At 51.8% G+C, this 12392-nt stretch overlaps 1 protein-coding gene across 1 annotated transcript; it reads left to right on the top strand.

The window, feature by feature from the left end:
• Positions 1 to 2300: 2300 nt before the first annotated feature.
• EXOSC2 (exosome component 2) lies at positions 2301 to 11689 on the top strand. The gene is made up of 9 exons (XM_044440101.1): positions 2301 to 2434; positions 2807 to 2908; positions 4007 to 4052; positions 4911 to 5000; positions 5760 to 5825; positions 6817 to 6885; positions 7492 to 7668; positions 8299 to 8427; positions 10153 to 11689. Exons 1-9 carry the CDS (start codon positions 2301 to 2303, stop codon positions 10231 to 10233), a joined length of 894 nt encoding a protein of 297 aa, XP_044296036.1. The 3' UTR covers positions 10234 to 11689.
• The last annotated feature ends 703 nt before the right edge of the window (positions 11690 to 12392 follow it).

Raw genomic sequence — 12392 nt, 5'->3', positions numbered from 1 at the left:
ACAATCCTGTGAGGTAGGCTAGGCTGGGCATCTGCAACCCAGTGAGCTTCATGACTGGGTGGGGACCAGAATCGTGTGGGTCCCTGGCCCAGCACCGAAACCGTCACACCACGTTGGCTCTGTGCAAATATCAAAACATTTTCAAGGCTTTCTTTACAAAGCACAGAAGCAACAGTTGTCCAGTTCACTCCTCACTGACATCCATCCAGATAAAATGGATGGTCCATTAATCTGCATCCGGCCACAGGATCAATGAGAAAGGGTTTCTGCTTCCCAAGCTGATTTGCCATGAAGGGCAACTAAGATTTTGGAGGGTGGGTGTTGGAGCATGTGGAGAGGGGACCGATGGCCCTCCCCCCTGCTGCAGCCTTCTCCCCACTGAAAATTCCTTCCTGCACGGCAGTTGAGGGTACGATCCTATGGATGCTTAGACAGAAAACAGTCTGGAGCTTGCTGGAAGTTGTGAGGATTTTTTTCTGCCTCCATGTGCGTTCTGAATGAAGGGGTGGGGAGAGGAAGAAGTCCACAGACACCCAGTGACGTTCTGGAGAACTGAGAACGTGGCCTCCCATCCCAGGCAGGACTGTACTTTATGCAGTGGACAGAAACAGCTGTTCTTCTCCTCCACCTCCCTGGGCCAAGGTTTAGTTCTCTGTGGCCCCAGCATGGAACCCATCAAAAGCAACAGTTGGAGACGGAAAGGGGTGGTTCCAATCCCAGGATCAGTCCGAACTTCTGGGTGAGCTCATGATTAGAAATGCCAGCAGCCCCATGGTGTTCCCCTGGGACGGAGGAAGAGGCGGGGGTTTTCCCAGCAGCTGCAGCCTGATCCTTCCGGACTGAAGATGCTGGGAAGCCCTTCAGCTGCTCGCCGCTCCTGCTGCTCCAACATCGTCTCAGGCCAGCGCCAAAGGTGGGCATAGAAGGGCCCTTGCCAGGGCCACCCCTTCTGCAAAAGCCCTCCAGGCTTGCTTCTCCATCACCACAACCTCTGCCTCTTGCTGTGCTCCAGGCGGTGGAGCTGGTGGAGAGGAGAAACAGAAACAGAAGCCCTCCGGTCCCTAGAGCCAGTACCGCTTCAGAGAAAGGAGAGGGACTTTTGTAAAATAGACTTTTTAAAAGCACCCATGCTGTGATTATATCTATTCCTATTGCCAGGATAAGATGTATAGAGTTGTCCAAATGGTGTTCTACTTCCAGGAAACAATGGTCACTTTAACCTTGTAAATAAATTTGTGCAAAACTCTATTTACAAAATGTTGCGATTGTATCATATTTGATTGTGTTATGTACAGTGCTGTATATATCTTTGTACCTCTCTCACACTCTTGTATTCTAAATAATAAAAAAGACACACATTCAAATGTCTGGTGTTGCAAGTAGAGACTGTTTTCAACAATGACATAATAGATGAAAAGGCTTTTAATACATAAACACTCTGCATCAGTGAGGCGGAGAAGAAATGCCCTATGAATTCACAGTCATCCTTGCTCCCGTATGTTGCACACTTTTCCTAGTGTTTCCCAAACAGTTTTAGAATTTGCTTCTTCATAAAATATGCTCCCAGCTGGGGAGTGGTAAAAATGGAAACAGACACGACAACAAAATGTTGCAGCGCATCCTCACCGCCTGGCAGGAAAGCTCTTGCTGGGGTTTTCGCCAGGGATGCCGCTACATCACTGGGCTCATTTCGACTCCAGTCCCGTCTGCACTCACCACCAGAGTCTGTACTGGAAGGACGGATTTGGGAGCTTCATAGAAGTAGCAGCATCCTGAACCTAAATTCCCCTGGGGTAGGCAAACTTTTGGACACAGTCCTCCTCCTCCAGATTTATCTTCACACCAACCCTGCGAGGTAGGCTACGCTGAGTCTGTGAATGGCCACAAGCTGCGTGGGAACTAGAGCGCGGATCTCCCGAGTCCAGGTTCAATACTCTCACCATCATACCGCCCTGCCCGTCACAGGAGGATTGGCCGGGGGGGGGGGGGAATTTGGTTTTCTTAAAATAAACATCTCAATCCCAAAATCCGACACTGGAGGGCGCCAGAGCGCCGCCTTGAAAAATCCTGCAGCTCCTGGCCGCTCAATCACGCTGTCCCTGAGCCAATTCCTCCCTTCCATCCCCACACCGGAAGAGGAGCAGTTAAGATGGCGGAAAGGGAGGACATACGACCGGAAGCGAGGCGGTGCCCGCAGCAAAGATGGCGGCGCCCATCCTTCCACCCTTCGGAAGGGCAGGCGTTAAGCTGGCGGAAGTGAAGGCCATGTGACCGGAAACGGCAGTGCGCCCTCATTTAAGATGGCGACGATGGAGGTGAGGTTGCCGGTGGCTCGCAAGCGGCTGGCGCAGAGTTTGTCCCGCGGGGCAGGAGAGGGCGACCGCGACCTGGTGGCCCCCGGCGACACGATCACCACGGACCCCGGATACATGAGGTGAGGGGCGGCTCCTTCCCGTCGCGGGGTTGCTGGGGGCGCTTGCTCTGCCGTAGCATGAGGCGTGCGCGGAGGGTCTGGGGCAGGCAAGGGGGCGGCCCGCCCTCGCCCCCCAGGCCTTTCAGTTGGCCTTTGGGGCCCTGGGGCGTGAGAAGACGAGTGGCCGAGAGTGCCCTGAGCATGCACAGAGCTTCAAGCCGCCTTCCCCGCTGCAGGTGCTTGGGGCGGGACTGCAGCCTCCGGCATTCGTGGCTATTGGCCTCGCTGGCTGTGGCTGATGGGAGCCGGAGTCCAAACTTATGGAGGGTTCTAGGCGGTGCCATGGCAGTGGCTGACGCTGCCTTCAGAGTGGTTTTCCGTTTTCTTCGGCAGGGGCCATGGGACTTACCTGGCCGACGAGAAGCTGGTCGCATCGGTGGCCGGCGTCGTGGGCAGGGTCAACAAGCTAGTCTGTGTGAAAGCTCTGAAAACAAGGTGAGTGGTCCTGTGCTGGCCGCTTCCTCCCCAAGCCACTAAGCCTCCTGTGGCACCTTCGAGGCTAGAATATTGATTTTGTTGTGTACTTCTGGGGGCTTGAGCTGCTTTGTGCGACTGAGACCACGCTGCCCTTATTCAGCAGATCTGTGCTAACATACAGGGAAAATGCTGTGAAGAGAGGGAGCCAGTAGCGAACGCCTGTCGTGGGGAAAAGGCTGGGGTCTCAGCCAAACTTGAAGGCAGGGAGACCAGTGCCCCCCCCCACAGCATGGCACACTCTCCCTCAAAGTGCTGTTGCCAAATTTTGGCATTACACCAGCAGTAAAACTGCTCCATTTCTCCTTTAAAACAAGTAGTACTGAGCATGTGAACTGTTCCAATAGGAAACTGAATTCTCCTGGGTCTATGAGAATACTTTAAAACAAAGTACATGTTTTGCCTTGTTTTAAAGAGGATTTATTTATTTATTTATTTATTTGTAGCATTTATAGGCCATCCATCACTGTCGTCTCTGGACGGCTTACAATGTAAAATAATCTAAATCCTAAACAAAATCAATTGGCTATACCACGACCGAATACATAAAATGGAATAATTAAAATAATTAAAATTACAGCTTTTTCAGACTCCCAAGCCTTCCAAATTTGACTACCCCAGCAATAAGTGGATAGAATACAACTTTCTACAGCAATTTTTTTAAAGCACTTCATCTGTGGCTTGAGGGAAGAAACGTTGGGCTATGAATTTTTCACAGATTTATTTTCACATGGCTCCTGAACTGAAGTGGTTCTCTGAAATTTGAGTGTGTGTGTTAGTATGCAGCATGTCAAATCCAGATGTTTTGCACTGATGCAACATGTGTTCAAAAGCGTGTGACACCTATGTAGTTCCCGAGGTGACACACTTATACAACTATTGATGGACCTTTTTGTAAAGTCACAGGCTTGCTGATGCAGCTCATCGGGGGTCGTTGTGTTTTGCCCTACTCAACTCTTTTATCGAACTTAGTGCTAACAAGTACTATTAACAGAAGCAATGAGACCAACGCTTCAGGAAGAACTTAGCCTGAGGTTGCCTTTGCTTTTTTGTTTGCAGGTATAATGGTGAAGTTGGCGACATCGTGGTTGGACGCATCACAGAGGTACTGACTTGCTTTGTGTTCTCAAAAATACTTTTCAGTCATCAAATATCCAAAGCAGTTGCAAAGTCCCATATTTCTTTCCTTAATGCGTGTAAAATTCTGGCTTCAGATGTAGAGATTTATTTTGTTTCAAAAAAAAATCAGAAAGATGTAACTACTGATAGAGAGGTAAGATATAAACATTTTCGAAGAAGCTTATTGGAATTTATGGGAAAAGTAGAATATGGGGTATTCGTGAAATAATGTTTGAGGGTCTTTGCATTTATCTAGCTGGCTTGCTTTTCAGAAGGCAGTAAGAAGACTGGGGAGGACAGAAAACTTTAATATTGAATTGAATCATCAGTTGCCTCCAAGGGGAAACTTATTTGACTATCTGTCCAGTTTTGTTGATGCTTACATAGAATTTCTAAGAATTTGTAATTTTATATTTATGTATTTTTCATCAGTATCATAATTCCGATTTCTTGGGCAAAGTGAGATCTGAAACAAAGACTTCTTGATTCCCAGTTCCATTTCTATATATCCACATTCAACTAGAATGAACTGTGTTCCTTATGTTTGTTGTGCCAGTATTTGTATATGCCACATATCTAAATGAAATCATACTCGAAGCAGATTACCAACAGAATATACAGAACGTGTTTTAATTCAGTTTATTTAAAGCACACATGTACACACTCAAATGCAAATACTCACAGGTAGTATAGTGCTGTCTTAAAAGAAAAGTCAGGTGAGGTACAGAAGGCAGCCAGGTCTATGAACACATGTTGTCTTTTTTCTTCCCCCTTGCTCTGCTATGAAGAAATGCCTTGCTGGTTTAGAAGCAATGTTTCAGGAGCAATTTCTCTCCCTCCTTAGGTTCAGCAGAAAAGATGGAAAGTGGAGACCAATTCCCGGCTGGATTCTGTCTTACTGCTTTCTTCCATGAATCTCCCAGGAGGGGAACTGGTGAGTAACCAGCAGGCTCTGGGCATTGGCATTGACAGAGCACAGAAATAATGTTGCTTTCCCCACTCACGGGCGTGCAGGGTGGCTGTGAGCGCTTGCCAGGTTCCCCAGCTCTGTTGCCACTTCCTGTTCTTGCCCCCACCCCCAAAGCAAGTGTGCGGGAGTGAGGAAAAGGAGCAGTGGCTTGTGGGCCAACTTGCCCATTCCCTCTTGGATGGCTCGCTGGTCTGAGCCCCTCCAAAGGGAAAGAGCAGCAGAGAAGAACGTGGCAAGGAGGGGGTGTCCTGCTGAGGTGTGCCCCTGCCTTAAATCCAGCACCTGGTGTGGTTTACACCAGAGCACAGGGCCCTCTGTGGAAGGGAGTTCTTCAGCCTTGGAGCCCACGCTGGGTCATGGCACCTTCTCAACGGGGGGAGGATGCAAGGTGGATCAAGCTCAGACTTTTTCTCTGGCTGGAGGGGCCATTTCTTGGCAGTGGCTCAGTCATGGCTGGGTTTGCCTCTTGGGGAAGATGGGAGTTGTGTGCAGCACTGAGCCACGCAGGCTCAAGGACTGGCTTCTGCCCTGAGGGCGGTCTAAACATCATTTTAAATAAACACATCTCCGTCCCCTGAAAAGCACAGGAAGTATGTCTCCCATTCCCCACTGTAAGCTCTTGTTTTGTTTATTAAACGCTTACTCAAACCGAGCACGACAGGTGACACTGAAGCACAGACTCGCTAACCTTGCTTGCTATTGTTTGCCGGTGCTGTTTTTCAGAGGCGAAGATCTGCTGAAGATGAGCTGGCCATGAGAGATTACCTTCAGGAAGGGGACCTTATCAGTGTATCCAACCCCCTGGCTTAGGCCGAGGAGTGAACGGAAGAATGGATGGCCTCCAAAGTTGGGGTGCAGAACCCTTCTTTGCCACGGGGCCAAATTCCATTTCAGAGAAGTTCTTGGGCCCTGCCTGTATGTCTCCACCTCTTCTGTTCTTTTGCCCTGTCAGACCTTCAGGGGCCCCAGAAGGGGGAATTCAGGGTGCTGCTTCCAGGTGAAAGGATTCGTGTACTAGCAGCCGAAAGGCCTTGTATTGCTGCCCCATCTTTTCTTTCATAATGTATTTAAGGGAGAAGATGGATGACTATGGTGGGAAGCAAGGGAAGCCAACAAGCAGCAACTGTGTGGACCCCTGCAATTGCTTTGAGTGAGGGGAAAGCGTCTGAAAAGCCTTGTTTGCCCCCTTAAGGACACCCAACCGACCTCGAGTTGCAGGCCACTGGGCCCGGCCCCCTGCTGTTGCAGGACACCAGTTTACCCCATCCCACTCAGACGCCTGTCCAGTTTTGCCTTGAATGCCTCTAGTGGGAGAGCAGGTTAGCGAGGCGGGAAGAAATGCTTTTTTTCCCAGATGAAGCAGTTTGGCCTATGTAGTTCTTTGGCCTACATCCCTTTAAGATGGAACGGGAGCAGCCTGAGAAGGACTTGCACAGCTCCTTGTACTGGTACCCGGGCCTACCCACAACTGTGCTCAATCACATGCACTCTAAAGAGAAAAAGAACCTTACCATTAATTAAGCTCCCCTGTCTGGTGGCCTGGACCAGATTGTGGCTCACCATAGGTGATCAAGTCCACCGCAAAGCTGCAGTAGCAGTTGCTGAACTGGTCACAGCTGTGTCACCTTGTGAGGACAGCTTTGTCCAGGATGCTGCGACGCCTTGTGCCGTGTGGCATATGCTTAGCGGCATCCAGCCAGAGCCGCATCGGGACCGGCAGCGAGTGAGTTCCAAAAGATGCAGTCTGCAGTTGTCTCATTTCCTTAAGCACTCCTGGCAGGCAGAGGTCCAAGCGGTGTTCTCTGACGGGGCGGTGTCACTGCATACCCGGAGCCTGAAATACGGAAAGGTGAGTGGGTGTTCCAGTTTTGCATCGGGCTTTGTTACCTGGGTTGTCTTGTGATTCGCAAAAGTCCGTCTGCCCGGGATCAGATGGACTTGGTTTTGAGCTGCGCGGAAGAGGGGTGTGGTGGGCCTCCTTCCCCCTCGAGGTCAGTTCTTCCCCTCCGGAAGGACAGTGCAACATCCATGCGTGTATGCGGTGACTTGGAATTAAGCAAGTGTAGGGCATTTTGAGGTGTTACTTTCTCAGGCTGCAAGATCGCTGCAGATGGTGATGGCAGCCAAGAAATTAAAAGATGCTTGCTCCTTGGGAGGAAGGCTCTGGCAGATCTTCCCCACCCTTGTGCCTACAGACATTTGCATGTCAGCCTCATTAGCCCCTTGGCGAATGTTGAAAGTCCCAAGTATCTGGCGGCTACCAGATTGGGAAGAGCTGGCCAGACATGAGCCAGAGGGCAAGGGCCAAAGATCCCTTGGCTGGGCTCTTAGCCTGTGGCTCATTGATGGCAGATACTTCCTATCATACCTAAGCCGGTGCTCCATGCTGGCGATTCCCCAGAACACCGGCGGCCTTGCGTTGCCCTCCAGTCACTGCTTTCTTGCCCTCTTCCAGCTGGGCCAGGGAGTCCTAGTCCAAGTGTCCCCGTCGCTCGTGAAACGGCAGAAGACGCACTTCCACGACTTGCCCTGCGGGGCCTCTGTCATCCTCGGCAACAACGGCTTCATCTGGATCTACCCGACGCCCGAGCGGAAGGATGAAGAGGCCGGGGGGTTCACCCCCAACCTGGAGGTGAGTCCGTGGCCTGTGGGTGCAGCGGTGGAAGCCTTGCCAAATCGCACTTCATCCGCCCGCCAAAGGCCAGCTCTAGCTGAGGGTTTGGCAGTTGCTGATCCCTATTGTGGGCTGTAGGTGTTCTTGGAGAGCTTGGGATCGATCCCATGCAGGTTTTTGGAAAGCTTGGCTGGGCCAGCTGCCGACTGACATGGGACAGAGCTCAGCTAGCCGTGACTGGACTCCTTTTCTGCAGCTCCTGGCTGATCTGAGTCAGGGATCCTTTCACAGGTTCTAATCTGCTCTCCAAAGCTTGACGGTAGGAACGCCCATTCTGAGGGCTTGCGCTGCTCAGCTTGTAATCCGAACCATCTTTCCTTAGAAGAGCACTTTTCTTATTCTCACACTTCAGCAACAGAAATGGGCAAACCGTCATGCTGCTCTGGGCTGGCTGGGCGCTCTGCGAGGCGAACCCACGAGAACGGCGAACATGCTATTTCGGTGCTATTTTCATTCGATGCTAGAGCGGTCGGGCTGGAAGGGGCCAGAAGGCGGTGGTCCAACCCGCTGCTGTTGCAGGGCTCAGACGGCCACAGAGATTGCCATTTCCACGATAATCACCCACTCGGGGGTTGTCCTGCTTTTCAGCCTGTGCCCCTTTCCGACCGGGAAGTGATATCCCGCCTCCGGAACTGCGTCGTCGCTCTGGTCACACAGAAGCTGATGCTGTATGACACCAGCATCCTGTACTGCTACGAAGCATCCCTTCCTCACCAGGTACCGGTTCTGGTAAAAGCTTTCCATGGTGCGCGAGGGGCCCGTGGAGGATCCAAGTGGGGCGGGCAGGGGGGCGGAGGGGCCCGTGGAGGGGCCCGTGGAGGATCCAAGTGGGGCGGGCAGGGGGGCAGAGCACCGGGGGGCGGGCCGTGGCGTCGGCCGCTGTTGTTAAGGAGCTTTTTGTTTCGCCTCCTGTGGTGGTGCTTGGAGGTGGGGAGGGAATGGGGTGGGGAGGGACACAGAGAGGCAGGCATGCACGTCGCGCTGGAGATGGGCAGGGTAGGAGGCTGCTGCAGTGCTGTGGGGCAGGGAGGGCGAGGAGGAGGCATGGAGGGGGCGTGCCCGTGTCTGCGCCAGAGAGCGGTGGGTGGGGAAGGCAGAGGGTGGGCTGCCACACGGATGTAGGGAGTGATGGGAGGGCGTGACCCTCGGACTTGGAAGGCCAGAATTGCGGGGGTGGTCTTTGGGGTTGATGGATTCATGCGTCTGTTTCTGTGTTGGTGTATTTTGCGACAGGAGTAGTATGGGTGGGGTGGGGGTGCGGGACGGGTTAGTGTCATGTGGGGGAGAGGTTTATAAGTTAGGGCATGATGCCCCATCGGTGCGGGTGTTCCAAGATAGGCTGGACATGCACATGGTGGGCATGTTGTGAGTGGAGCTGGATGGAGCTGCGGGTCAGACTAGATGGCCCGGGAGGCCCTCTCTGACTAGCGCTGTTTCTGTTTGTCTGAGCTGTGGAAGACACCGTTGGCTTGTTTGCCTGCAAGCGCGCGCCCGTGCACACACTTTGTGGGTTTCCATGAAGGCCGTACAGTTTCCCTGCAGGAAGAGAATGTGAAATAGCATGTCAGTTTTTCTACAGTATTAGCCAAGGGCAGCATTTGGAACAGCCCAGCCTGATGGGTCTGTTGGTGCCTTACTCACACAGCTGCCCAGGTGTCTCCCTGCCTGAGGAGGTCTTTGATTTAGTATTAAGGGTTCCTGGAATGAAGGTTTGATTTATAAATGAAGGTTTGATTTTTTTAAAAAATGCTGCTGTTAAAGAAGCAATATGTTCCAAGCAGGATTTAAAAATTCTCTTCTTTTATGCTTCAAGCACTTGAGGTTTATTTCGCCTGACATAGTTTCTTTGTTTTTAAGTTTTACGGTTTTATCATCGATTGTGTGTGTTTTTATCCTGTAGCTTTGACCACAGGGGGGCTCAGAAAATGAATAAATAAGTCAGTGTGATACGATAATATTGGGAGTATTAGATTGGGAAATCAGAGTTCTCTTCCCCACTCAACCGTAAAGCGGGCTGGGTGTCTTTGGCTGGCCACAGACCTGAGGCCCAACCTCACAGAATTATTGTTATGAGGATAAAACAGGGCAAAGCAAGCTGCCTTGGATTTTCCACAAGAGGGAAAGAGACAGCATGTTAATCATGACTGACGAAAGCAACTGGGTGTTTCGGCTGAATACAGTGGGGTGCGTCTATGCCACAAGTGCGATGCGATGTGCTTTTGTGTGTAAGTGCAGACAGATGGGGCAGGGTCCTAGGCCAGCGGCAGCGTGCATTTCTTGCACGGGGAAGGCTCCACGTTTGGTCCCTGGAACCCGCAGGTGGGATTCAGGTTTGCACGAATCCTTAGAGGACCTCTGCCAGTCAGTGTTCACAATACTGGGCCAGATGAGCCAAGGGTCTGGCTCTGTATTTCCATGCCCCCCTCTTTTTAAAAATTACAGATCAAAGACCTTATGAAGCCAGAGGTGATGGAGGAGATCGTGTTGGAAACTCGGCAGAGACTACTAGAACTCGAGGGATGAGTCCGAAGGGGGGGGGGGGGTTCAAGGCAGCACTGGCTCTTTCCTTTCAGAGCCAGCCTCCCCAGAGTTTCTTTTTTTGGAATGGAATTTTGGTACAGATTTTCTTAAGCCCTGTATCAAAAAGAAAAGGAATTTCTTAGAAATTTTGTACCAAAAAGAAAAGAAACCTTGAAGGAACAAGGAGTCTTTGGATGTCTCTCTCTCTCTCTCTCTTTTTTTTTTTTTTTTACCAAGAACTGCTAAAGCTGGAGAGGCGTCTGCCTTGCAGCAAGTTTTGTGACAAGGTGCGGAAGGCACCTGCCGTCCAATCCCCTTACCTGAAAATATACCATAAAAATATGCTCAGGACTCGGACATGATGGGGAGTCAGATGGGAAAAAATGTTGCCATTGTTCTCATCTGTTCCCTTTGTCATGGATATCTGCACCGTTCCTACATTTCCCTTACGCTTCCCCAAGGCCCATCTGAGTTTTGCTGCAAAGCCTGGCCAGCAACTGAAGCACGGGCTGGGTTTTGGCATCGACAATAGTCCAGGATCCATTTTGACAGCAGGCGCGATCCCCAGGGTGAAACGAGGATGCAAGGGATGAGTCCCCCGTTGCGGAAAAGGACAGCTTCCGGGTCCCCCGCCTTCCGTTGCCTCTTCATCACGTGGCAGGTGTCTATCCTGCCCCGCAGCGTTGCGAGCCATTAATGTCCCATCGTCGATTATGGAATGTTGCTGGTGAAAGTGCTCAGCGTGTTTACAGTAGGAAGATGTGTGGGTGCATTTGTGCGCGTGGCAGGATGGCAGCAGATGCTCACCCTGCAGAGAAGGGTGCGTGGGCCTGGGCAGCACCTTCCTGGCCCCCCTACAGGGGCGGGAGCTCAACGTATTGCTGGGTTTCTGCAGCAGCTCGATCACCGTGGGGCCATGGAGACTCCAGCCTTGACTAGGAGGGCCGCGTTTGGCCCGCAGGTTGCCCACCACTGCGAAAACATGCCGTTCTGGCATAGGGGTTGCTTGGATCCAGGCAAGCCAGATTTGGAGTGGGCAGGCTTGTCTGTGGGGGCCGCACCCCCTGGATGCCCCCACGGCACGTGGCTTGGAGACTGTGCAGCCCGTTGTGTGACCGAGCGATGCTGCGTGGCAAACACCTCCAGCAGCTCAAACAAGGCCCCTGAGCCGTGAGTCTCCAGGGTGTTCCTGGAATATCCCCGGGATGTGTGGGCTTTGTTCAGCTTTCTATCCCGCTGCTCCAGGCAGGAGGCCAAGGTGGAGCAGCATCTCGCTAGGCTTCGGGCCTTCTCCTGGTTTGCCCCCTCACCTGGCCGCAGGGCACACAGATCCTTTTTGTCTCACCCCAGTCAGAAGGCAGCTTTGCATGTGAACTCCTCCACCCTGTGGGGAAGTCCCTTATTTTTGTACTGGAGATGTTTCAAAACCCTTCAATAAACTTTTCAGTTTAAAATTAAAGATCTGTGAGTTTTTGAGAGTGTTCTGGCAGCAGATTTTGACCGGTAGGTGGGACACAATTCATCCAGATACTCGTCTGCGTTCGAGTTCCATTAAAATGAGTGAGCTGTGGACAAGAGCACAGGGTCTTGGGAACACCGCCTTTGCTTTTCCCGAGAAGCTCTTGGTGCAAGGGCATGGAGCCTGCCCCAAGGAGCTTACAGTCTGAAATCCAACACGGGGGAAGGAGGAAGGTGTGCCGCAAGGTAAGTGGAACGGACCGCTCTTTCAGCGATGCCTGCTTGGACCTGGCTTTGCAGTCTGGCTTTGCAACGCAAGACACCGTTGCAGTCACTCCCTTTTCTACAGAGCTCTTGAGGGTTAGGTGTGGAGTAGCGAGGCATGCTGGGAATTGCAGCCAGTGCGTAAGACCACACCTTTCGCTATTCTGGAAAGCCCCTGTACTGTTGGAGGGAGACAAAAGCTGACCAGAAGCCGGAAGGACAGGACAGATCCGCAGGATGCAAGATGTAGCACATGTTTAAAGAATTTTCTTTCAGATCTGTGCTGTCAGTTTCCCAGGTCTGTAGACTTTCTTCCCGTTCTGCAGAATCGTGGTGTGAAATGAGGCGTTTGCCCAGCATGGGGCATGCCTGTCCATATTTCTAGGTTTTTCCCAGAGCACCGGTCTGCTACAGCGCAGTCTGCACCGGAAGATCTTACT

This window comes from Varanus komodoensis, unplaced genomic scaffold, assembly GCF_004798865.1.
Source record: "Varanus komodoensis strain SLA01 unplaced genomic scaffold, ASM479886v1 scaffold36, whole genome shotgun sequence".
Lineage (NCBI taxonomy): Eukaryota > Metazoa > Chordata > Lepidosauria > Squamata > Varanidae > Varanus > Varanus komodoensis.
Note: the sequence above shows the minus strand (reverse complement) of the source record. Positions and strands in the feature narration are given on the sequence as shown.